This window comes from Centroberyx gerrardi, chromosome 12, assembly GCF_048128805.1.
Source record: "Centroberyx gerrardi isolate f3 chromosome 12, fCenGer3.hap1.cur.20231027, whole genome shotgun sequence".
Taxonomy (NCBI): domain Eukaryota; kingdom Metazoa; phylum Chordata; class Actinopteri; order Beryciformes; family Berycidae; genus Centroberyx; species Centroberyx gerrardi.
In genome coordinates this window covers 4,988,072-5,015,133 of record NC_136008.1, presented here as the reverse complement: position 1 = coordinate 5,015,133, position 27,062 = coordinate 4,988,072, and the positions used below count along the sequence as shown (strand labels likewise).

General features: G+C 44.5%; 1 protein-coding gene across 1 annotated transcript in view; it reads left to right on the top strand.

Annotated features, from left to right (window-relative positions):
• The window catches only part of cspg5a (chondroitin sulfate proteoglycan 5a), a 54,676-nt gene that overhangs the window by 13,281 nt on the left and 14,333 nt on the right, over positions 1 to 27,062 (top strand). The window contains exons 2-3 of the mRNA XM_071895536.2: positions 4,958 to 5,945; positions 23,834 to 24,022. Of these exons, the coding sequence (XP_071751637.1) occupies positions 4,958 to 5,945; positions 23,834 to 24,022 (1,177 nt within the window). The remainder of the gene's footprint in view (positions 1 to 4,957; positions 5,946 to 23,833; positions 24,023 to 27,062) is intronic.

Here is a 27,062-nt window from a genome sequence, read left to right as displayed (position 1 = left end):
GTTTCCCCTCGGCTACAGCCAGACTGTCTGGTTGGGAGTCAAAGTCTAAATGTTTTTGATAAGCTATGAAAGCATCTCCCATCCTCTCTCTCTCTCTCTCTCTCTCTCTAGCAGCCATTTGGTTTGTAGACAGTACAGTTTGTATTCATCAGGCTTGTTGGAGGAGGAGGAGTTGGCAGCGCTGAAGGCTGACTGGTCTTCCCTGGAGATTCACCCAAACACAGCATTCATCTGGACAAACCGTCACTTAATGAGTGTGTCACAGTCAGATGTGTGTGTGTGCAGTATATGTGTGTGTGTGTGTGTGAGTGAGAGAGAGAGAGAGAGAGAGAGAGAGAGATAAAGCAAGAGAGAAGGGGAATATCAGTGTGTGTGCCCTGTATGGTTATGTGTGTGTGTGTGAGAGAGAGAGAAGGGGAAGTGTCAGCCTCTCTGTATGCGCTGTGTGTGTGTGTGTGTGTGTGTGTGTGTGTGTGTGTGTGTGTGTGTAAGAGAGAGAAACGGACGTTTACAGTCTTAAATCTTAATTTCCTGGTGAGCATTAAGCGTTTTGTGTTTAAAACGGCTGTGTGTAGTTGTAGTAAATCCTATTCTTTTACGTGTGTGTGTCTCTCTGTGTGTGTGTGTGTGTGTGTGTGTGTGTGTGGGTGGGTGCTTCTGTGTGTGTGTGTGTGTGTGTGTGAGCGTGGTTTTGGCATAGTAACCCTGGCTGCTCAGATGATGTGTTAAACAGCAGTGGATTGTGGGACTGCTGGAAGGATTAGCCTCAAATCGACCCTGGATTCAAAGACGCAGCTCTCTGCTGCCGCACCGCAAAACAAACTTTCAATAAACCGAAGACTTCCACCTGCTGAAGTGACAGATAAGTCTTCATTAGCATGCATACACTACCAGTCAAAAGTTTGGACACACACATTTTTCTTTATTTTTACTATTTTCCACATTTTAGAATAATAGTAAAGACGTCAAAACTATGAAATAACACAAATGGAATTATGCAGCGACCAAAAAAGTGTTAAACAAATCAAAACTATCTTATATTTCAGATTCTTTAAAGCAGCCGCCCTTTGCTTTGATGGAAAGGCAAAAGGCTTTGGAAAGAAATTCATACATAGGATCAACTTCACTATTTATATTTGTCTAAGAAACACATTTGAAGCATTTAAGCAGAAGCCTTTGGATCAAAAGATTTCTTTTAGCAGCTGGTGGTGAAGTGCCTTGCTCAGCAGCACTCTGGCAGCAGATGTTGAGGGAGCAGCATGTTGACTTTCCCAGCCCAGATTTACCGCCGACATGTTGCTGTCATTACATTGAAGAGACTAACAAATTTGTTTAAAATGGAAAATAGAAGCGGCTCCAGTGTCTCCTCTGTAATTTCATGCAGCAGCGGTCCATATGCATTAGATTTAGTAAATTGTGTTTGAGTATAACAGAGAGTGACACAGTTACTGTTAAGGGAAAAATCCACCCTAAAACACTTATTTATGGCCCCATTTTGTTATCCGGTGATGTATTTTTCTTATTCCCACAGATAACTGGTCAAGTTTAGAAGATGTTCAGATGTTTCCAGCAGCTACAATGGAGTTTGATATGAGAAAATGTTTCAGGATGTAAAACATCAGCAGTAAACGTCAGGTTTTGGTGTCAGTCCCTCAGAATCAAAGAGCGAGGGCTTCTTTCTAGAGCCGCCATTTTGCACCAAGAGACGTTCAAGGCATTCTGGGAAATGTAGGAAATCACTAACTGTAGTAGAAGTAGACAAGGCAGGTTGAGGGAAAGTGGGTTCACTGAAAAAGTAAATTACGACACTTCATCACAAAATAACTCCTGGAATGCACTGAACATCACAGACTGATGAGATCTATCTGAGAGTGGATTTAAGGCCGTCTCTGTTAAGCTGTATTGGTTTCCTGGTTGTTTTGCTGCAGTTTTTAAGTGATGAAATTATTAGATTGTGGTTCATGACAGTATTGGATTACTATCTGAGGGTGTGTAGATTGTTTTTGGCTGTTCGTCCCATAACCAGACATCACGTCATGGTTTGTCATAAAACTTCGGTTGAGATCATAAGAAATAATAAACTCCTGGCCATCTAAGTGGAGCCTCGCTGAGTGACATTTAGAGATGAACAGATTAAATCACACGGGGTCGTGATCTGAGCTGCAGCCACATCAGCCGAGATCCCCACTCATATCCTCACATATGCCATTTGGTGGATGCTTTTATCCAAAGCGCCTTACAGGACCGTGAGTACGCACACATCTATCCTGGGTGGGAATGGAACCGTCAACCCCGGCAGTGTCGGTGCCTTGCTCTGCACAGTCAGATGCACCGGACCACAGGCCAAACACATGACGAGATATCCAGACAATTATTCATACCTTCTGTTCCCAACAAGCTGGGATCTTACAGAGGAAGATTATGGGAGTGAACCTCCTGCAGTAATAATAATAAACTTTATTTATACAGCACTTTTCAAAACCAAAGTTAAAAAGTGCTTCACAGCAAGGAGCCAGTGCAAGGAATAAAACGTGCAAATAAAACAGAAAGCACTGTAAAAACAACATAGCAAAGAGATAAAAACACAATAAAATATATAAAAAATATAAAATTCAATAACGAGTAAGGCTTAAATCAGACCTGGATCCAAAATTATTCAAACTTCTAAGAATAAGAGTGCTCATCTAGGATCCGTGGTTAAGTCACATGACCTTATACTCTTTGCTGTGACTTAAAAGCCAATCTGGTCTCAGATCAGCGCTCCTACTCTAAGATGCTTGATAATTATGGACCCAGGATTAAAGGTAAGCTTTCCGTACGTTTTAAGAAGCGATTTAAAAGATGACACTGACTTAGCTAGCCTGATTTCCTATGTTGTAGGGTCTGTGATGTCCCATATGTGTGATACAAAAATGAGACTGGAAGAACACACATTTGAATTACTTTTCAACAACTTTTTAACATATAACACATTGCTGCTAACATGCAGTTTTCTTTTTAAGAGTGTAGGTGACGCAGTGACATTTGTTAGTGATGATTTAAACACGATATTCTCAGTATTCCTACATGACAACTGGCCAACTGTTGTCAGTCTCAGTTGCTTACAGGAGATGAAACCCTATCAGTGTTATCCTCAGGTTTACTGTAGCTGAGTCTTGTCTCTGCAGCTGAAGTGAAGGATGTTGTCTTTCAGCCGCCAGTCAGGACAAACAGTCTTTGCTGTGTCATCCTCACATACAGATACTTAACAGCATCTTACAATTGTCGAGACGCTCTCTTGTCTGCATCTCCCCAAGATCAACCCCCCCCCTGCCCCTCCCTGCAGGACACCCCCCGAGTCTCCTAAATCCCCCCCCCCTCTCCCCAAACCCCTAAACCTTAATCCCATCTCCTTGCCATTCAAGTACATTAGTAAATTATTCCTTTTAATCCAAGGGGGAGCCGCCACAAAGCAGCTTTCTGCTCGACTGGAGGAGCCTCCCTGGGCCGAAGCGACGGAGCAGAGAATGAGTATAGGCCCGGTCGCGTCTCGTTTTGATTTGTTGTGCGTCTCACCCCCCCCCGGTTCAGCGCCAGACTCCTTGAGCCCGTTTGGGCGATCCCTTAATGCCCAGTGACTTTACTGAAGTCATGGCCTGTGAGCTCATTTTATGGCAATGTACCACTGCTGTGTGAATGCCAGGCTGGAAAATGTCTTTGGAAAGAGTTTACTAAACTGATTTGTGGTTGTGTATATATGCATGGTATATTTATAGTCCAGATACAAACAACATCCAGCAGCCAAATGCATTGTATTGCAGTTTTTATACTTGTCACTGTACCAGGCTCAGAAATTAACTTCTTATTTCAGAGGGCATTTTTTGCCCCCTTGATCTAATTTTCAGGGGCATTTTGGTCATTTTCAGAGGCAATTTTATTGAACTATGAACTACTACATTTGCATTGCGTATTGGCAAGTAAACAGTCAGTTTGGACTGCTAAGATTTGTTTTAATTTCTTTCCCACTGCTGGAAACTGGCGCCATCACAGAAGAGGATGGTGCCGTTTTTTTCCCTCTTTGTCCCCAACCAGTCCATCTTCCATCCCCCGATTGTTGAATTTTTTATGATTTTGCTTGTTTTGTTTTTTCTTGATGCAGTGGTTTGTGTGGGGTCAGCATTTTCTTCTACTGCTGGCTGCCTGGTGCCACATTTTCTCCTGCTTCAGGCTGCATGCTAGCTTGTTTTCTGATCAAAAACCGCTCAATTTTTATCACCCAGAACACACTGGAAAGAATCATAGGCTTCCACAAATCACCTACAGTGGCCCAAAGGGGACAGAAGTCGCATTCATGAGTGAAAATTTGACAACTCAGATAAAATGTGAATTTTTTGCCCCCTCGTTTGTAATTTTGCAGGTATTTCATGAATTTTCAACCATTTTTCAACCAATTTCCCCCCATTCATTCCTGACTCTGGTTAGTACATAAATCAGTAGTTAGACCCCATACCAGGGAGTTAGGTGCCTTCACTCAGCAACAGTATTAGACACTGTTAGTACCAGGGATCAAACCAGCAACCTCCAGACTAACAGGCGCCTCCCTAACCAGCCCTTCACCCTGGGTAGAGGATTGTTTGTCCTGAGCAGATCAATACAAACTGTGGTCCGTTTTCAAAGCAACATCATTCTTCACTTCTTATTAAATGTGCTATAATTCCCTTGCCACTTTTGCACGTTTTTTTTCTTCATTCAGACATTAGGAAAGCTAATAGAGACACAGGAGAGAAGTTTGTGGTGGAATTTGATCCATTTGATTGTAGTGGTGGCGGTCCACTACTCTGCACCTGTAAATATGTAAATATGATAAATTTAGGTTGACTAGATAAGAGGAAACCAGACCACTGACTACCTTATTTCGACTCAGAACACTGAATACTTTTTCAGTTGTTACATTGAAACCTTTTTTCTGTGTTTGCAGGGAATGCTGTTGGGACCAACGCCACTGAGCCGGACAGCGCGGCCAACGTTACCTCCCTGCTCAGCGAGGAGGAGGGGCCCGTCAAGGTCAGCGAGGCTGTTGTCGCGGTAACCGCGGTGACCGGCTCCGCCGGTCCCGGCACGGTGGACTCCGTGACCCTGAGGGCGGGCCGAATCCCCCGCTCCGGCGAGGAGGAGGAGCAGAGCAGCGGCATGTTTGGAGAAACGGTGGTGCCCGCGGTGGAGGAGGTGGGCGTGGCGGCTCCGCCCCAGCTCAGCCCCGATTCCGCCGAGACGGAGCACCTGCTGCCTAGCAACCCGCGCATACAGGAAGTGATGGAGGGAGAGGAGGAGGAGGAGGAGGAGGAGCGTCCGCCACGCACCGACCCGCCTTGGATCAACGCTAAGGACACGGCAGTGTTCGACCTGGACCGCCTCTCCACCACCACCGCCCCGCCCTCGGCCGCCACCAACCCCTCCCACCCCGACGTGCTCCACGTGGACTTCTTCGACCCCTCGTCCCGCGGCCGTGGCCTGGACCTGGCCTCGCCCTCTCCCTCATCGCTGGCCCACGAGCTGCAGGGCGGCGACCCGACCTCCTGGGCCATGCTGGATAACTACGACTACCTCACGCCCTTCGAGGACGGCGTGTCCCCCACCGCCGACGAGTACACCTACAGCACCACCACCGACACCTACGAGAGCGACGAGGACCTCCGGCTGTCCATCGGCTCTCCGGCTCGCTCCAGGCCCCGGGTCCCCAGCTCCGGCTCCTTCAACCCGGACGTGGCTCTGCCCGGCGGGCCGGACGGCCCCGCGGCGGCTCCTCCGCCCGCCTCGCCGGTGGACGGCTCGGACGGGATGGGCGGATGCCGCGTGGGCTACCAGATGCAGAACGGAAGCTGCCGCTCGCCCTGCGACGCGCTGCCCAGCTACTGCTTCAACGGGGGACAGTGTTACCTGCTGGAGGGCATGGGAGTCTTCTGCAGGTATGACAAGGCACAAACACAAACACACATACATGTACACACACTGACACACATATACACAGACATATTCATTATATACTCAAAACTAGCCATAACCACCGTGCAACATAGAGGCATTGGAGAGGCAAAAAATCTGCTGGATCAAAAAGAAGCAAAGAAATGAAAAAAACAGCTAGACTACTCTTAGAGAACAGTTGACGGTTTTAATATTAAAAACCAACATGTTTCAGCTGCAATAGCCTTTATCATGGTTACCTGCTTGCATGCATAATCAAGAATAAATATATTAAATTACCAAAATATGGCCAAAATAGCCACTTTAGGGCCCATAGAAAGAACATAAAATCTCATCTCACAATTCTTTAAAATTAGATTCAGTTAATTGAATTCTTCAATTCTGGATGTTATTGAATAAATCTATTGCCAACTGCATGCAGTCCTGTAACCCAGACAAAGGTACTGCAGCATCCAGCCATTAGCATCTCAGCAAACAGCTCCAGCCAGCCACAACCCATAACCATAAATCACCTTAAAAGCTTACCACACAGTATTATAATCATAACAAATAGCTCATAACAGTCAACAATATCAATTTCAGTCCACTAAGTGTGATTGTGTATCACCGGGTCACATGAATAGACTCGAACCTTTTGAATGAAAAGTCCCTTAGCATTCCAATACAGAAACCTGCAGGATTGCTTCCAAAACAGACCGGGATCCAAATCATATTTTGGCACCAATCCCTCATAATCCTGTATTATTGAACATTCCTGGTATAAAGGCCTTTCTGTCTCTCAACCCTGTTTGACTCTTTAGTAATGAATATTGAAAATGAAAATGAAACTCACCCGCATGTAAGTGGAAACTCCATTGAAGTTGGTAGGACACCAAACACAGAATGAGTTAGACTCTGTGGTTCTCTCTCAGCTTTCTCTCAAACTACTGAAGTTAACGGAGCGTCTTCTTACAGCTCCAAAAAAAAGTATAAAATGTCCATCAAATTTCTCCAAACAGCTCATGCAGCATAATCCAAGTGTTTTGTAGCCAAACTATTGCACTGTGGCTCCAAAAGTCCAATATTTACTTCATTATATCCTATGTTTTCCTGACAATACTCTGGTCGACTGGTGGCACATTCTAGAAAAAGCAGATAATGAGGTAAATATTGGACGTTTGGACCCATAATGCAAATGTTTGGCTAAAAAACGCTTCCTGCATCTGCTTTTTGGAGAAATTTGGAGGCTGGGAAAAGTGTGTTTGGTGGTCCTATCAACTTCAAAGGAGTTTCCACTGACTTTTCATTTTGGGGTGAACTGCTCCTTTAATAGGCTTTCTGAAGGGGAAATAAACTTCTCCTCGCTCAGTGCAACGGATGAGGCTGAGCTAGACAGTGAAATACAGTAGATGAGAGTAGATGAGCTTCATGGCTTTCTGGTTCCTGAGTAGAAACATGTGGAAAAGCTCAGAGCTCTAGTATAAGGAATAGAGAGCAGCGCATGTTATTGGGGGTTTTTTTTACAAGGGAGTTTTATGAGGAAACGTCCCTTGTTCTGCCAGGCCATATTCTACGATTTGGTTTTCCTCTGTGAGACTTCAAGTCATGCAAACTGTACACACACACACACACACACACAAATATGTGCATCAGAAATATGTGTTCATATAAACACAGACACACGCACTCACTGAACTGTATCCTCATTTAATTTTCATATTTTGCATCATGTGAACCTGTTGCATCTGTCTGCGCTGTATGAATACTACTCTACTCGCATTATTTTACAGCCAACATTTCAACCAACAGCCACAAGCTAATGCCTCTGCTCAATACACGATCCAATAGGGTTGCCGTGGCGATGAATCTAGGTGAAGGTCGAAAGTCACACGGATTAAGAGAGCGATTTATGAAAATACGGTCTAAGCCATGATTCAGGATGGGTCAGAATCGTTCCTTTGCCAATAAATGTGAAGTCTCGGTTTTTGAGCCAGCGGCCAAAGATCACCGTGCGTCTGTGGAGCGAGACATCCCACTCCCACCAGCGGCCACACGGATGAGGAGTTAAAAAAAAACCCCCACTATATCAGCATGCTAGGTTGAGGATTAGAGCGGCCTCAGATGGGAGGTGGGGGGAAGGGAAGAGATGTTTGATACTCTGTTTTGTCCAATAGCCTTCCTGATTTCTAATACCGTATCATTGTGGAATTGTTGTTGCTCATTACATCGGATGGAATATGAACCAATCAATATCAATTCTGCCACTAGGATCTGGAATGAGATTCATATCATCACTCCCCGTCTTCTGCCTTAGGGTGAAAATTGATTTATTCAAGAAGTACCTTTTTCTCTGTCCTGATTCATTTTCCCTTTCCCACATCCTCCTCCTCTGTTCACTCTAATACGCTCTCATGTTGAGGTTAAAAAATGAATTAAATGAAAAATCCACCCTAAAACCCTTTAAATCTGTTAAAAACAGCGACTGGTGATGTACCATTTAAGTTACTCCTGTGGATAACTGGCCAAACATAGACAACTTGACGTCACATTCAGATATTTCCAGCAGCTACAATGGAGTTTGATATCGGAAAATGTTTCAGGATGTAAAACATCAGCGGTAAACGTCAGGTTTTGGTGTCAGTCCCTCAGAATCAAAGAGCGAGGGCTTCTTTCTAGAGCCGCCATTTTGCACCGAGAGACGTTCAACAATCATACAGGGAGAAATCCATCGTAGAAGAGGAGAGAGACCAATTTCTCCACCCACAGGAGCAGGAGAGAGACCAGAATGCACTGCAGCCACAAGACAGTAAAAACTCTCACTCTGCTCTTGCTATCGCTCTCTCCGCCTAGATGTAAAACCCACAGCTAAATACAACAAAGTTCAGGCTCTTGGGGTTGTTGAAAGGCATTCTGGGAAATGTAGGAGATTACTAACGGAAGTAGAAGTAGACGAGGCAGGTTGAGGGAAAGTGGGTTCACCGAAAATTTTGAATTACGCTGTGAGTGAATTTCAACACTCAAAAAATAACTCCTGGAATGCACCGAACATCAAAGATTGATGACATCTAACAGTGTAAGATCCAAGGGTGGATTTTTCGTTTAATAAATTAAAATGTTAAAACATCCCTCTCTCCTCTTATTTCTCTTTCCTTACATTTCTCTGTTACACGCTCATTCAAGTATCACAGGAATAATCACGCCGTAAAAGTAGGCGTCACGTTTTCAAATGGCGGAGATTTTGGAACCGAGCCCTCCGCATTACATACATTTCCCCCGTAATCCTGAGACGCAGTGAACGGACCAATCAGCAGGGAGAGATTTCCAATTAGCGAGCAGCTGCACAGATTAGCATGCAAATTTATGCGCGGTGGCGATCGGCCTCCTGACTGGAGCTGATGGAGAAAATATTAGCGAGGCTCACCATGCCAACACTGTTATCTGAACAGCAGGAGGGTGGGGGGTGGGGGTGGGGGGGGGGCTCAGGCACAGATGTGGCACAAATAGACAAGTAGTGACTGTTAGAGGAACACACTCATTTTGCATACTGCACACACACACACACACACACACACACACACACACACACACACACTACAACAGTTTCAGACCGTCTCAGACATAAATAAATTATCTGTGCACTGACATTTCTTACCTAACTTTAACACAACAGACACACACACTTACTGTAGGTACACATGCATACACACTTTTAGAGACACACACACACGCACATACACACACACACACACACACACACACAGGCCCACACATACACTCGATCACATATTGTATAACCATCACAGATATACAAACATGAACACAGTACACGGATTTGTCCAAGCGCTATTACAACTAGAATCATTATTGCACACACACACACACACACACACACACACACACACACACACACACACACACACATTCCTACACACCCCAGATTTCTCTCCTGTCTTCTTTTTTTTTTACAACCACCTTACAACAACAAGGCCGTAGATTTATGTCCCTTCACAGACCCCGTCCCTTTTCTCCAGCCGTGACCCCCTGACCTCCCTCGACTCACGGCCATATTCAGTCTGCCACAGCATCCCCCGCCCCCGCCTCCCCCTGCCTCCCCCCCCCCCCCCCCCCACCCCCACACACACACACACACACACCTTCACAGTCACTGTCCCCTCTGGTTCAGCCAGTGTTGTGACCGTGACCTTGATCCTTCCTGCTCTTTAACCTTCATGTCACAGTTCAGCGGCCTCGTGATCTTCATAACCAGGCAGATTGGAGCGGGTGTTGAAAATGAGATATCCACCATTTGAAAAAGGGCTAACACTGCTATTCACTACCTCAAAAAGAGACATATTCCCTAATTTCTACGTCAAAATTTATTATATCCAACTTTTTTATAATTTTGCGTTGTTTAATGTGAGCAAACCACCAAGTCAAATTCCTTGTATATGCAAACTTACTTGGCCAATAAAACAAAATCTAGGTCTGATTCTTCGCTATTTTCAGAGATATAGAGAATAATGAACTTGAATAGATGTGACAATGATTAGATAAACAACGGAATGATTTTTCCCCAAAAAATGTATATACAGTATTTTAGAAATGAGCTCTTCATGTGTAATGCCTCTCTAGCGATCGGGCGGAAGAAACAGAAAATTCATTACTCTCCTCTCAAATCACCGCCAGAACACACAGATTACCAGAGTCGTTTGACTAGGAGGGAAATGGAGCAATGCTTGCTCAGCACAATCCAAAAACCGGTAGTGATTCTGATTGGACGACATGAAGCGGATATTCAGGGCGGGTTCAGGGCCTCAGTCAGCAGATAGCAGGAGTGATGCTGCTCAGGAGGACGACTGGAGAGACGGAGAGGCGTTTGACTGCTGGGCAAAAAGGCAATATGGGTCAGTGGAGCGCTGGCACAGATGACGACCAATATGTTCCTGTGCTGTGTGTGTGTGTGTGTGTGTGTGTGTGTGTGTGTGTGTGTGTGTGTGTGTGTGTGTGTGTGTGTGTGTCTGATTTACACGTGATTGAGTTTGTGTGTGCATGTGTTTGTGTATACATGAGAGATTGTGAGTTTATGTGTGTGTCAATGTGAAGGTATTTGTGTGTGCATCTGCATGACTCTGTGTGTGTGTGTGTGTGTGTGTGTGTGTGTGTGTGTGTGTGTGAGCAGCTGAACCGAAGCTGCCTCATACATCAGGCCAATTCAATTACAGCTGGATGGATGTTAGGACCTCGCCGCTCTGCAGCTCCGTGAAGAGCTGTTTACTGCTGACCTCAGATCAGCCTGCCGTATCTCTTTCCTGCTGGGAGAAATACCAGCAGAGCCGGGAAGCTTAGTTCCAAGATGTAATCGAGTACAGATTACTGATTACCTGCTGAGAAGAGCTGCTGAGTTTAAACTGACCATGAAGAATCTTGAGGCTCAGTGGCTACGTTTATACACACAATGATGCCACTAAAGTCACAATGAAATTTAAAATGAGCTAATTATCCATATCACAATGTATACCTATTTAACCGTTAATGACAAAGATTTTACAAAACGTTTACTTTCTCGTATTTTTATATAAAAATCACTTACTTTTACTTCCTTTTCCTGAGACACCACGCTTGCATCCCGGTGGCTGGAATTTATTCATTTAAAAAAAATCCAAAACTCAAGATTATGTGCAAAGTTATGTCCCGCCCCAACATCCAAAACGAGGAACTCGCGGTTTACCAACTTTGAAGAAATGTGACGAAAGGCTACACATGTTCTGACCGGTTAATGCTAATAAAATCCACATATTTTACGATGATTACACTAAATTGAAGAGCATGATCACACTAACATAATCAGAGTCTGGTGTTTACATGGATCCTGCTTCAGTCACTTTATTCTCCTAATCACATTACCGTCGCATTTTTGTGTGCGTATGTAAACTCGCTCTTTAAGGAGCTGTTTCTGCTTTACTTAGCCAAGATGTCTACAGGCTTGGCTCGTCCTGCTGGTTAGCGAACTGCCTTTTCTGCACTTATGTGGTGAAATCTGACTGCGTTCTTAAATTTTACGTGATTTTTAACTGTAAGACTCAATTAGTGTGTATAACCAATATCTTTTATGAAGCTGTCTGCAGCATCTCCAGCGCTGCCTCTCCTGTCTGTCTGACCGATGGGATCTGACCGTGTAAATCATTTCCTCCGGAGCCGCAGGACGAAGGACCCGATTCTGAGAAACAGACAGGAGGAAACGGGAAGGGAGGGAGGGAGGGAAAGAAGGGAGAGAAGAGGGAGTGTGTGTGTGTGTGTGTGTGTCAGAGGAAGAAAAAGGAGAAAGAGAGGGTGTTTGTATTCTGTATGTGTGTGTGAGAGAGAAAGGCAGATATTAAGAGAGAAAGAAACGAGGCAAAATAGAGAGAGGAGGAGTGAAAGAGATTGAAAGAGAGTGGGAGAGAAAGGAGGAGAGCGAGGCAAGAACATAAAAACAGTAGAAGGATCAACAGAGAGAGAGAGAGTGAGAGAGAGAGAGAGAAAGAGAGAGAGTGAGAGAGTGAGAGAGAGAGAGAGAGAAGGAGGCGAAGGAGAAACTGAGTGAGAGAATGAGTCACAACGTTACACAGCCTGCCAGTATGGAAACGACCGGGGCGAGCCAGGTCGAATTTACTGGGTTGTGTGTGTGTGTGTGTGTGCACGTGTGTGTGTGTGTGTGTGTGTGTGTGTGTGTGTGTGTGTCCTGCATCTTGATGTAATTAAGCAAAGCTATGAGCACCAAAACATCAGTTCGTATCCATAGCCATTTTAGATTTCATGGCCACATCATGGAAACACACACATACACGCGCACACACACACACACACACACAACACATAAAACACACACACACACACACACAAATAAAACACACACACACACACAGGATTATGTCTGTGTTAGGGATCACCTCCGAGTCGAAGAGCGTAGGGTCATGGATTCAGCTCAAAGGTCAAACACACAGGAGATTAACGACTGCTGAGAAGACCTGGGACAATAGACACACACACACACACACACATGCACACACACACACACACACACATACACACACACACACATGAGCACAGTATGGGCTATTTTCCAAAGGTAGGCTGGTCTTGAGTGTTCAATAAACACTTTTTTGATGCTAATATTCATTACACACACACACACACACACATAAACACAGTTTGTTTTTGCCAAAGGTAGCCTGGCCTGACGTATTCAATTTTCAACTACACACACACACACACACACACACACACACACACACACACACACCGAAAAAACTGTTTCTTGTTTTTGTGGGCCGGACTGCAGGGTAACCAAGTTTTGAGAATTAGGTTCTCTGCACATACACATTATACACACACACACACACACACACACACACAAACACACACACACACAAACACAGAGTCTTTCATGAACAGCTTCAGCACCACTGACATGCCCAGTCAACACACCCAGGTTTGTACTGATCTCTATGTGGGCGGGGCCAGCTTTCAGTCTTTATTCAGTCAGTTCAGAAACTCTCAGCTCTTTCTGTCACTTTTTTTTTGTCTCTCTTTGTCTCTTTCTCACCCTCAACTTCCACTCAACGTGTTGCGCTGCGTCCTCGTCAGCGTGGCGTCGACGTGTCATCGTAGCTGCTCCACAGAGCGCTTTTATTTTGAAAGACAGGCAGGAGCAGCAGCGTCTGCATCAGATTCATCAATATGCAGAAGTGTAGCGTTGGTATTTTCCCCAGGATGTGCACAAATGTTAAAAAAACCTGAACTGAAACAAACTACAGCCAGACACTGGTGTAGTAGATAATAATAATAATAATAATAATAACTTTATTTATATAGCACCTTTAAAAACAGAGTTTACAAAGTGCTTTGACAGACAAAATAAAAGCAGAATACTCAAATTATGAATTTAAAAGGCAATAAAACAATAATAAACAGGGATCGTAGGATAGATTACAATCATCTGCTGAGTATTTTTGTCACTCTAGGACTTGATTTGAACTTGATTTGTACTATGATATGATTGGACTATGACTATGATTGAACATCATAGTTTATGTAGATTGCCATTCATTTGTAATTTTACATGAGTCAATACACCAGAACACTAGAAGGCACTCGGAGAGTAAACCTCTGCAAACCTCTGCCAACGCTGAACAGTTCTCCAATTTGCTGTTACACCCAAACACATCAGTCCTATCACTTCTATCACACAATTTAAAGTTAATTATATTTCATCACCCTGCAAACATGCCCTTAGGGTTTGGAATCTAGTCTCTATCTCTGTTCGTCTCAATGTTGTGGCTGAAAAAGTATAATTGTCTAATGGCGGAAATCCCAGATCCAGATGAACACCAAAATCGAATTAATTGTTCTTTGGCCCAGGGCAGATCTGTCCGCCAGATTTCATGGAAATCTTTTTGGAGATATCCTGCAGGCGGACACACAGACAGATAAACACACTGAATGGGTGGAAACAGAACCTCCTTGGCAACAACCTATACCAACTTTATTTCTCATTATTTCAACGCAGTGTGCCAGGGTGAATGCGCGCCATCGAGAATTAAACCAATTTTTGAGCTTAGACGCAGGAGCGGAGCGGCTTTCACTGATCTCAGAGGAAACATTCACCGGGCGGCTGATGGCTGGAGTGGAGCTCGGGGCGAACAGGGAACCGGGGGCCACATCTGCACGGTGCATAATTGGTTTTGGTGTTTATGGTGTGATGAGGGCTCTCCGGGGACTGAGGGCTTATTTTAATAGGTTTTGGTAAAGGTAGTATCTGCAGATCCATCAGGACTTCCAAGGATTTGTGGGTTGCAGCTAAATCACCAGGAATGTTACTCTCTTTTATGCATGCTAGTGTTATTCATTTTTTACCGTTTTACAGTCTGATGGCAGCTGAAACGGACTAATATGCAGAAGTTGACATGATAAATATTCTGTAATATAAATTAGGTGTTTACCAGCAGTCTAAAAATAATTGGTTTGGATAGAAATCTACAAGCAAGAGTATACCAAGTGTCTTTTTCCTGTTTAATCCCGCTTCTCTGTGTGTATCTATGACTTTTTGTTAGATACACTAGAGCTTTTCAGGCTTTTTAATGCCACGCCACACTCATACTAGACTCTATGTTTTGAGGCACAAATTGAAATATTGTGTCTCTTATTAGCGTCAATTGCTCAGAAATGCTTGTTTCTCCTTAGGCCATCTGAGTTTTCTTGCCTTTCCACTTGGCCTAGACATCGGAAAACAATAAATGAAAAGTATCTAAGACTATTAACAATAGCTTGAGTTGGCCTGCTTCTTCTTCTAATGCGGGGAAGTGGGGAACGTCGATTATGTCGTCATGTTGTCAAATCCCCTTTCTGATTTCAAATGGAGGGATTTAGGTTTGGTGGAGGTAGCTTCTCTCGTTAATGGCTGATCGGATGGAACAGTTTTCTCCCCACTGCGGGTGCTAATAGGGTTATAATGGCTCCATCTGCATAATGGAAGCCAGTGTAGTGATATTTTATTTAAGCCCGTTTGTTTTAAATGTGGTGGAGAGGATCGGATGCCTCAGGGAAATCTAGGAGATCGAGGAGGATGGCTGATGAAAGACAACATCTGACCCACACTGATACATACAGTGTTAGATGGTGGTGGGGGGTGGGGGTGGGTGCTATCTATCAGCATCTGTGTTTCTGTCTGTTCATGTATCTCTCTAGTTTCTCTTACCTAACTGCCCTGATTACTGAATGATGTGTTTTATTTTTTATAGCCTCTGTCCCATCTGATGAACACATGTCACATGCTCTCAATCAGCAGAGCAGCAGTGAAGCCAGACTCGCGAGCTTGCTGGTGAAAGACCCGCTGCAGAGTGACAGAGTCGGTACTTTAAAGAAGCCATTGAAGCTGCACTAGGCAAGAATACACCGGTTTTATCAGCCTAAATCTAGCCTAAAGTGGGGCTTCAGCAGAGGAGAGCGTCCCATCCTCATTAACTGAGATGCCGTAGATTCGCCCTATTTGCCCAAATGTCGGGTATGGTCACTGGTAGGAAATCTTCTCCACACACGGGAAGTAATGAATCAACATTTAAGAACAAAGTACAAAACGATCTCCTGAAAAGCAGAGGAAGCTGGACTGACTGAACCTCTTCACCTCCAGCCACTAAGAACAAGAAACTTAGTTTACTGAGGTTGCATTACATGATTTCTGGGTTTTGAAGTCTTCAAAATTCAAACCTCATGCTGCCATTTGGAGCCGCCAGTGTGCAAAGTTGCCTGGTGCAGTTTTAAACACTCCAGGTTTAATTGAATTTACCGGCTGTTTGCAGTGCAACACATGCAGCTGTTTCAGCACTAATAGCAGTTGTAGCTATGATTAATGCCACCTTAATACCATTAAATAAGATGTTTTTAGACAAAGTAATCCTATTGTGAAAATGTGACATCAGCTCATGCCTAATGCTAACTATCTAGAACCAGCTGAACACTGAGCAGAACTTCTAGACGCTTCCAGACTGAAGCTTTTCAGGTTAAATCAACTGCTGCTACTCGCAATATGGATCATCAGAGACCTGAGAAAAGTGTTGGATCTGATTTTGTAGACCTGAGAAAAAGAAATGTCCATGAAACTCTTGCCTCTGAGACGGGTGTTGGTGACCGTCGACAGCCACATATTTTATTCACTCCGGCTCATTCAAACCCAAACGTGCATCTTTTCCTACTTAAATAACTCTATAAACTTTTATCCTCTGTCTTCCCTTCATTCAATTTCCCATAAAGTCATCTAATCAAATGAAATCAAACCCCGCGTTCCACCGTCTCCTCTGCCGTCCTCCGTCTGCCTTTTGCCAGATTTTCAGAGTCCTGCCCTCCGGCTGACCCGCTCGCCCTGCCCCTCCCTTCCAAAGCCTTTAGTCTAATGAGAAAACATGATTTCATGCAACAAAGAAACTGTTGTTGTTGTTGTTGTTTGAGAGCCAGTATCAAATTTCATGTTTTAGAGCTGGTATTGGTAATAAAAAAAGAGTTTCCAGCGATACTCTGCCGCACCCTCTCCTGTCCTCCGTCAGCCCTTTTCCTCCTTTCCCTTTCCCCTCCATAGGTATTGCATAAGCAAATGTGCTTTCAAAGACATGTTTCAAAACAAGTATTCTCTGTAGGATTTATGCTTCGGAGCTGGTATTTGGATTTCAAAATCTTATCGATATCCAGCCGTACCCTGTCCTGTCCTGTCCTGTCCTGTCCTGTCCTGTCCTGTCCTGTCCTGTCCTGTCCTGTCCTGTCCAGTCTGTCAGTCTTTTCCCCCCAGATCCCCCCCCCCCCCAGAGTCCTGCCCTCTAACTGTCCTGCGTCTCTCTCCCTCTGCCCTCGCAAAGCCATTACTAGACTCAGTTTCTCCTCTTCCTGCCTTCATTCATATTATCACAAGTTTTTCTTGACATTCATTTTTTTGAACTTTAAAATTGTTTAAAGAAAAGTGATTTTGCTAAAAAAAAAAAAATAGATGGCAGTGTGCAGGATTTACTGAGTTTGAGTATGATGAAGATGAAAGGTTTTAACCAATATTGTACTAAAACACCTTGTTCAGAAATCCAGTTTGGTCGCTCCTCTCTCTTAAACAATTAATTGCAGCCTCTGCGATTTGGAGATTGCAGAAGTTCATATTGTGTTTAAAGTTTCCAACAATACCTAGCAGTACCTTCATGTGTCCTCTGCTGCCCTAAACCAGCCTCGCTTGTGTCTGAAATTGCCCTTGAATTGCCCCCCACTCCGCCCTCCCCCCTCCTCTGTCCTTCCCCTTATTAGCCCCTGTGTCTCCTCCCTTCTCACCCTCCATTACCCTTCATCAAACCCAACAGGGGGCTGCAGTCCCATCTGTGCCGTTGTTACCCTCTGCAGCCAAATCCAGGACTCTCTCTGTCTCTCTCTCTCTCCCTCTCTGTCTCTCTCTCTCTCTCTCTCTCTCTCCCTCTCCCTCTCTCTGTCTGCCTCTCCCTCTCTCGCCCTAGCGCGCCCCCTTAATCAGGTAAATATTGAGAGGATTTGTTAGCTCTTTGTAATGTGGCTTGGGCCGCCCCGCCGCTAATTCCGCCGTATTCCTGCCGGGCCGGGGCGACTCTTTAAACGAGGCTGCGGTGAGCCGCGGCGATGGAGATAATGACGGGTTGGGGAGGAAAAACTCTGCGGCGGGACGGGACGGGGCGGCCTGTGGGAGGCGTGGGAGGGTTTTATTGGGGAGAGGAGAGGGAGCGAGGGACTGGGGAAGGAGGCTGGGTGGCACATCTCAGCCGGAGAGGGGTGGGCGGCTGTTTTAAAGTTGAAAAGAGGTTTTGACAGTAGATGGTTTTTGTCCCTGATGAGGAGTCATTTCCAATTCAGTTTCTGCTCCTTGCAGCTGCTCTAGACTGGAGAGTTTTGCAGAAGGAAACCCAATCCTAAAGATTGTCTCCAAAATCCAGCCAAGAACTGTTTCCTTTTGTGTCAGCCAGTTAAACTCCGTTCCAACGCTCTTAAAGATTTTCCTAAATTGTTTTCTCATTCCTTCACAAATATAACCGGACCAAAATGTCCACCTTGGGCTGTCAGGAAACTGCTGCTGCGTTTTCCTCCAAATGTCAGAAAAACAAAAAAACAAGTCAGATGCACAAAGTGAAAGCAGAGACATGATTCAGCTGGAGGCGCTGGGCAAAGTGCATGAGAGGAGGAGGAGGAGGAGGAGGAGGAAGGACGAGAGAGACGGGAGGAAAGAGGGGAGGGAGGGAGGAAAGAGGGGAGGGAGGGAGGGAGGGAGGGAGGGAGAGAGGGGAGGTAAAGAGCCAGTGAAGAAGAAAAGACAAGCGGCGGGAGAAAACCTGGGAGGGAAGGAGGGAGGGAGAGAGAGAGGGAGAGATAACATTGACAGAGAGAAATTGGACATCAGTACAGAAAGAAAGAGAAGGAAATGGGAACGAGCCACTAAAACATGACTTTCTCTCTCTGGAGGGCTGTGTGTGTGTGTGTGTGTGTGTGTGTGTGTGTGTGTGTGTGTGTGTGTGTGTGTGTGTGCATGTGATGGAATGACATGTCGGGGCTGCATCTGCTTCTCCCACCGCTCAGCTGGGTTGCCATGGCAACCGGCCCGTCCTCACCCTCCTCCTTTATCTATCACTCTCTCTCTCTCTCTCTCTCTCTCTCTGTCCTCCTCTCTCTCTCTCTCTCTCTCTCTCTCTCTGTCCCTCTCCCTCTCCCTCTCTCTCTCTCTCTCTGTCCCTCTCCCTCTCCCTCTCTCTCTCTCTCGCCCGCCCACCCTCCCATCTAACTGTGACTTACATAAACCTCTTCTTTGTACGAACACGTAATGCTTGAAGGGTGAGTGCACTTAAGTCTCCTTGAAAGTGTGATATTGAGCATCAGTAGTCCTCTCTCTCTGTCTCTGTCTCTCTTTCTCTCTCTCTCTCTCTCTCTCTCACACACACACACACACGCAAAATGCCCTCTGGCTCGGTGCCAGTGGTCCGTTCAGCTGGCAAAATAAAAGCATCAAGGATCCAGGAAGGATACAGGAAGTGGTCGGTGAAAGGAGCCTGCTTAGCATGGAAACAGTGTAGCTGGACGGGCCATATACCCCGACACCTCCATTCACTTTATACTCCTGCATGTGTGTGTGGTGTGTGTGTGTGTGTATGTGTGTGTGTGTGTGTGTGAGAGAGAGAGAGAGAGAGAGAGAGAGAGAGAGAAGGAAAAATGCAGTTAATTGCTTTGTCATTTTTTAAAGCTTTTCCCTCTATACCCTCTTTATTTGTGTGTGAGTGTGCGTGTGTGTGTGAGACAGTGTGTGTGTGTGTGTCTACTTTTGCATCATATCCCCCTTTTTGCAATATGAACACATCAGTATAGCGTGTCACACAGATGGTCTGAAATGTGTCTTTCATCCTGACCAGGCTGTTAAATCTCTGCTGTGGGGAAAAGAAACCACACGACTGTAATGTTGTTGTTGTTTTTTTCTTTTTCTGGCTGAAACTGAGAGTTTCTCTGGTCAGTCATGTACTGAGTGGGTGTCAGGAACCTTAAACCTGATGAAACCACAGTGAGTGTCAGGGAGAAAATGAGCATTGTTGTTTTGTTGGTTCCTGAAAAACCTTCTGTTGGCAGATGTGTGTTTTCTGTCAGGAAGCTTGGAGGCTCTGCGGTCGACTGCAGAAAACCAGCCGAGGAGTTTCTGTCCAGAACAACAGATCCACTGTTTGAAAGATTGGACAGAATCATCTGACAAGATGACTGCTTGCATTAAGTTCATCTTAATATTATTGACATTATTTTCCACCTTAACTTTAGCTTACAAAACGGTAACACATGGTAACAGAAGATATGTTTGTCTGAGCAGCAAATATAAGAGAACAGTCTCTTAGAAAAATTGGATAATAAAGTGAGACTTCATTGATCCCTGTAGGGAAATTCAATTTTTTCTTGCCCCCCTCCACAGGGGTCAGAGGTCAGCATCAGGGTCAGCTACAGAGCGGCATCTGCATATACATATTTACATATACATATATATACATACTTGATGCAAGCAGTCATTTTGTCAGATGATTTTGTCCAATCTTTCAAACAGTGGATATGTTGTTTTGGAAAGAAACTCGTTGACTGGTTTTCTGCAGTTGCCCACAGATATACATCTATATACACTGTACATATATTGATTTTTTATGTTTTCTATCACGTCATGTGTTTATCAATGTGTAAATTTTACTAAAACCTACACAGCCTGTACTAAACTGACACAATGTTCAACACAATAGACAAAAGTCTCCTTGCCTATAGACTTATCATTAAAACCAGACATTAGTGGGGGTGTTTTTAGTGAAAATAGGGCCTGTTCTTCATATATGCAATGTAACGCAGTAATAATAAAGTGATGCAGCACCGTAGATTCCTCCGCTCGTGAAACAGTGCGTCAGTTTTGCTCAGCAGCGCTCCGGTCTTGTTAAGCGCTGAGATAGATTTGCCGATTAACACTCCAAACAGTCTGTAGACAAAGCCATCTGCCTCTGTCGTTTATGTCCCCTGGCGGACACCGTACCCTGCCAAACGCCAACGGAGCGAGTCTGGGGCTCAGATGGCAGCCTGTGTGTGTGTGTGTGTGTGTGTGTGTGTGTGTGTGTGTGTCCATGTACATACATCTGTCATGGATGCACATATGCATTGTGTTAGAACGTGTAAACTGTGAATGTGTCTTTTATGATTGTGTGTGTCAGTGTGTGTACTACAAAGCCTGTGTGTGTGTGTGTGAGTGTGTGTTTATAGCCAGAAAATCGCCGCTGGCTCTTTTGTCTTTTTCACATGTTATTTTCAGCCGGACAGAGCGATCACATTATCCTGCTTGCCGGTGACTCTTCCAGTCTTTCCGGTGCAAAAAAAAAAACACGCTAAAAAATGTACGTAACTTGCAGTATGTCATGGAGGGTTAGGGTTTTTTTTCGGGACCACATATGAAGAGCCGCAAACGTTTTTTTCACATCCCACACCAAAACACTTAGAGATAATCAGGAACAGAGAGGAAATTCTGAATTTTTTTCGTAAACAGACTCATTTGGAATAGGGGGGAGCGTTCAAAGCATGCGTGAGTGTTAAACGATGATTGAAAGCAATACTTGCCAAATCTATGAACGATAGAACTTACTATAAACACAGTATAGAGTTACACAGACACTGACACTCACACACACACACACACACACACACACACACATACTGGTGTTCACACGGACAGTCACACACGATTCGCTGAGTCTGAGCATCGACGTGAATCACTGAAAATGTGCTACAGATTGGTCAATTACCCTGCTAACCTTTCTTTTCCTCCTTCATCTCTCTCTCTTTGATTCATCCTCCTCCCTCTCTCCCTCCCTCCGCTCGCCCCTCTCTCCTCATGTCGTCCGTCACCCGGTTTATCTTCCGCCGCCTCTTCCCTGCCCCGTCTCCATATTTCATCGCCCGACGCTTTGCCCCCGCTCACATTCCTCCGTCTTCTTCTTCTTCTTCTGATCTGCTCTCTTTCTTTCCTCTGACCCCCCATTTTTCTCTCCGACCTTTCTTCCGCCCGATCCTCTGTCGCTTTCGCTCTCTGTCTCCTGTCTTTCTCTGTGTGTCTCTCTTTCTGTCTTTCTCTGTCCCTATGTCTTTCTGTCACTCTGTTTCTTTCTGTCTCTCTCTCTCTTTGTCACACTGTTTCTTTCTGTCTCTCTCTCTTTCTGTCTTTCTCTGTCCCCATGTCTTTCTGTCTTTCTCCATCTCTGACTGTCTTTCTCTGTCTCTTTCTGTCTTTCTCTGTCTCTTTCTGTCTTTCTCTGTCTCTTTCTGTCGCTCTGTTTCTTTCTGTGTCTCTCTCTCTCTTAGTCACTGTTTCTTTATGTCTCTCTCTCTTTCTGTCTTTCTCTGTCTCTTTCTGTCGCTCTGTTTCTTTCTGTGTCTCTCTCTCTCTTAGTCACTGTTTCTTTATGTCTCTCTCTCTTTCTGTCTTTCTCTCTCTTTCTGTCACTCTGTTTCTTTATGTCTCTCTCTGTCTTTTTCTGTCTTTCTCCGTCTCTCTTTGTCTTTCTCTGTCTCTTTACGTCTCTTTCTGTCTTTCTCTGTCTCTTTTTGCCTCTTTCTGTCCCTTCCTGTCTTTCTCTGTCTCTCTGTCTCTTTCTGTCTTTCTCTGTCTCTCTTTGTCTTTCTCTGTCTCTTTACATCTCTTTCTGTCTTTCTCTGTCTCTCTTTGTCCTTCTCTGTCTCTCTTTGTCTTTCTCTGTCTCTTTACATCTCTTTCTGTCTTTCTCTGTCTCTCTTTGTCCTTCTCTGTCTCTCTTTGTCCTTCTCTGTCTCTCTTTGTCTTTCTCTGTCTCTTTACATCTCTTTCTGTCTTTCTCTGTCTCTCTTTGTCTTTCTCTGTCTCTTTACATCTCTTTCTGTCTTTCTCTGTCTCTCTTTGTCTTTCTCTGTCTCTTTACATCTTTCTGTCTTTCTCTGTCTCTCTTTGTCTTTCTCTGTCTCTTTACATCTCTTTCTGTCTTTCTCTGTCTCTCTTTGTCTTTCTCTGTCTCTTTACATCTTTCTGTCTTTCTCTGTCTCTCTTTGTCTTTCTCTGTCTCTTTACATCTCTTTCTGTCTTTCTCTGTCTCTCTTTGTCTTTCTCTGTCTCTTTACATCTCTTTCTGTCTTTCTCTGTCTCTCTTTGTCCTTCTCTGTCTCTCTTTGTCTTTCTCTGTCTCTTTACATCTCTTTCTGTCTTTCTCTGTCTCTCTTTGTCTTTCTCTGTCTCTTTACATCTCTTTCTGTCTTTCTCTGTCTCTCTTTGTCTTTCTCTGTCTCTTTACATCTCTTTCTGTCTCTTTACATCTCTTTCTGTCTTTCTCTGTCTCTCTTTGTCTTTCTCTGTCTCTTTACATCTCTTTCTGTCTTTCTCTGTCTCTCTTTGTCTTTCTCTGTCTCTTTACATCTCTTTCTGTCTTTCTCTGTCTCTTTACGTCTCTTTCTGTCTTTCTCTGTCTCTTTTTGCCTCTTTCTGTCCCTTCCTGTCTTTCTCTGTCTCTCTGTCTCTTTCTGTCCCTTCCTGTCTTTCTCTGTCTCTCTGTCTCTTTCTGTGTTTCTCTGTCTCTCTTTCTGTCTCTGTCATTTAAAATTTTCAATTCAAATTAGCTTTATTGGCCTTAAATACTTCAGTATCTGTTGCCAAAGCAAAACAGTGATAATCAAAATCTGTCTTTCTCTGTCTCTTTCTGTCTTTCTGTGTCTCTTTCTGTCTTTCTCTGTCTCTTCCTGTCTCTCTCCCATGTTATGTACGCATCTTGAATTGTACCCAATGAAGAATTTTTAAATAAAGGTGCTTTAAAATGATAAAAAAATTCTCCCTGTCTGTCTCTCTCAGGTGTAACGTCCAGGACTACATCTGGCACAAGGGATCCCGCTGCGAGTCGGTGGTGACGGAGTTCCAGGTCATGTGTCTGGCGGTCGGCGCCTCGGCTCTGGTGCTGCTGCTGCTCTTCATGATCGTCGTCTGCTTCGCCAAGAAGCTCCACGTCCTGAAGACGGAGAACAACAGGCTGCGCAAACGCAGGTGAGTCCCGCCTGGAGCTCCTGCCCCATTTGTTTTTGGAAGAACCAAAAAAGTGGAATATTTTTATTTCTTCTTCTCATCCTCCCTATTTTCTATAGACCAGCTGTGGAGGATGATGCACAAAAACTGTCAAAAATATGGTTATTTAGTCTTGAGTGCTGTCGACTTATGTAATAGCCATCCATTTTGGGGCCTTTTACCCTTTTATCACCAAGTAAACCTCAATCTGTCAAAATATCCTTTTAATGTGCTTGATGTATCCTGCAGACACAACAGCCTTGAAAATCAACATGTTTATTCATCAAAGTGAAAAGGATCAATCAAAGAAAGCACAAAAAGGAGCAGTAAGGGGTTCAGTGCCTTGCTCAAAGGCATTTTGACGTTGACGGCAGGAATGTTAGATATAAAAGCAGGTACCTTCCGGACATTAAGTCTGCGACCTTCAGGTTATCAGCTGGCTCTACCTCCAGGCCAAGCTGCTGTTTAGGGAGCGAGAAAGCCAGATTGGTTGATATGAATGAAGGAGGAAAGAGGTTTGGTAGAAATCCAGTCTAAAAGCTGAGCAGACGAGGCCTTGGAACCAACAACTTCCAATTTTCGGTGTCAACATGTCTAGTGATGTCAGGAAATAAGCCAACAGGAACTGGGCAGAAACCAGACAAGAGAAACAAATTCCCTGACAGGACTGTAAGTATAAATGGGGAAAGCAGGTGCCATAGATATGTATGTATTGTGAAACTGTGTGAGCTTATAGCAAAGAAGCAACAGAAAAATCATACAAGTTTGGACATCAAAACCAAAGGCTCAATGGGATAAAGAACCGCCGATTTAGGATCCATGTTTAAATTCACTTAAAGCTGCACTAGGCAACTTTGCACTCTGGCGGCCTCTAGTGGCAGCAAGAGGTAACTATATGAAATTTTGAACGTTTGAACGTTTGAAAGACTTCATTACCCAGACATTACGTAAAGTGACATCAGTTACACTCTTTAGACCTACATTTAATCTTCTTTGTGGCTGGTAGGGGTGGAGATGGTGAAATAAATCTGTTGGCAGCAGGTTCAGCCATGGTCAGTGAGTTCAGCTTTCTGTTGATGGACAGATTTGTACTCTCTCATCACTTTCTGCGCCCCAAGAAGATTTCCTGCTAGTGACCATACATCACACCAGAATTTCATTGGTGCAAATAGTGTGAATCTACAGCATCTCAATTTGGGGGGAAATGGGGATGCAAATCTCTGTTGGAGCCGTAACTTTTTTGGCTTGATTTTGGCTGATAAGACGGCTGTATTTTTACATAAAAATCTTTCCTAGCCCAGCTTTAAGTTCTAAGTTTCAACTCAATTTAATTCAGTCGAGGCGCCTCCGATACATAGGTGGGTAATGATTGGAAATGAGCTAATGGGGGCTGAATAGAAACCAAACAGATGATGGGGAGGAAGAATGACCGTGATAGAGGACAGACCAGGAAAGCGTGCGGCGTTAGATACTTACTGTGAAGCGGCGTGAGCTCAGAGCGAAGAAACAATCAGTATGCAAACAGAGAGAGCTTGAGATCCAGATTCAGCGAGGCAAACACGCAGAAGAAAGACGAGCAGAGTAAACAACAGCGTGCGTCCGTCACACACAGGAGGAAACCGGGCTCTGGATGAGGCTTTTCAGCAGAGGAATTGGATTCCGCAACAGTAACTTCATTTGACATTCACATTTCAGGCGTTAGCTGAGGCATTTAACTATCCAGAGTGGAGAATAGATTTAGACAGATTGAGCAGGTAAAGGTTCAGACAGTTTGACAGGACACGGTTTGACGGGACATAGCCTTAAAGATAACCCCCCACACACACACACACACACCGATTTCAACTGTGTGGTGCACAAGACTGCACCGTGGAAGTCAATCAATCAAATTTCTGTTGTGTATTTAATTCTGAGCATGAGCATGAATGTATGAATATCAAATTTTCACACATTTCCTGGATCAGTGCATCTAAAACGTCCAGGAAATGTGTGAAAAATGCCGTTGCATTAACAAAATTTACTTAAAATATGTTTAGACAGACATGACGGACATTTTAGATTGTGTCCACCAACTTTGTTCCCATCACATACGTGAAAAGGGGAAAAAACGCTTCTAAAAAAAAAGCTTTATCTTCATTTATATCCTTTATTACCTTTTTATTCACGTCCTTTAGTAGTTTTCACTCTCTGTTCACCAGCCCAGCCCTCTGCTCTCTGCTGCTGAAGTGACCCAGTTTCCCCTGATCAATGAAGTTAATCCCATCTTACTTTATCTTAACAGTCAACACATCGACTGAATTCATTACATGGTTACGAGTGAAAGCATCAAGCCATTTAATTTAATGATGCTACGCTGATTTGAATGGAAAGAGCGCACATTAAATACAATATCAGTCTCTTTTGTTTGAGTCAGTGGACAGAGCTGCAAGCATGACGGAAGCATAGGGAGGTAAAAAAAGAAAGAAAGAATGAAAGGATAGAGGAGGAGAGGAAGTGAGGGTGAGAATAAAAAGATAAGTGATTGAGGAGGAGAAGGAGGTGAAGCTCGGGTCTCCCTGGAGGGTTACAGCTGGGTGAGAGGAGAAAGAAAGACAGAAAGAAAGAAAGAAAGAAGAGGAGGATGGGGAGGATGAGAATTAGACAGCGAAGGGGGGGGGAGGAGGGGGATCGAACAGAGGAGGACAGGAATGGGGGGATGGGCGACGGAGAGAGGAGAGAGAGAGACAGGGACGGTCAGACGGCGGAGGGGGGGGGGATAGATCCGCTAAAACGGAGGAGGGGGGGTGAAATGAGCGAGGAAGGGAGACAATGAAGGAATGCAGAGGAAGAGGAAGAAGAAAAGGAGGTGGTGAGGGGGGGGGGGCTGGCGGTGCGGTGCGGTGTGCAGCCGGCGGAAAACAAGATGACAAGACAGATGAGAGGAAGAGGAAGAAAAGGCTGGTGGACTCTCTCAACACAAAGGGTTCTATAGAGAACCAGAAGAGGGTTCTATAGGTGCTGTAAAGAACCAGTTTAGAAAGAC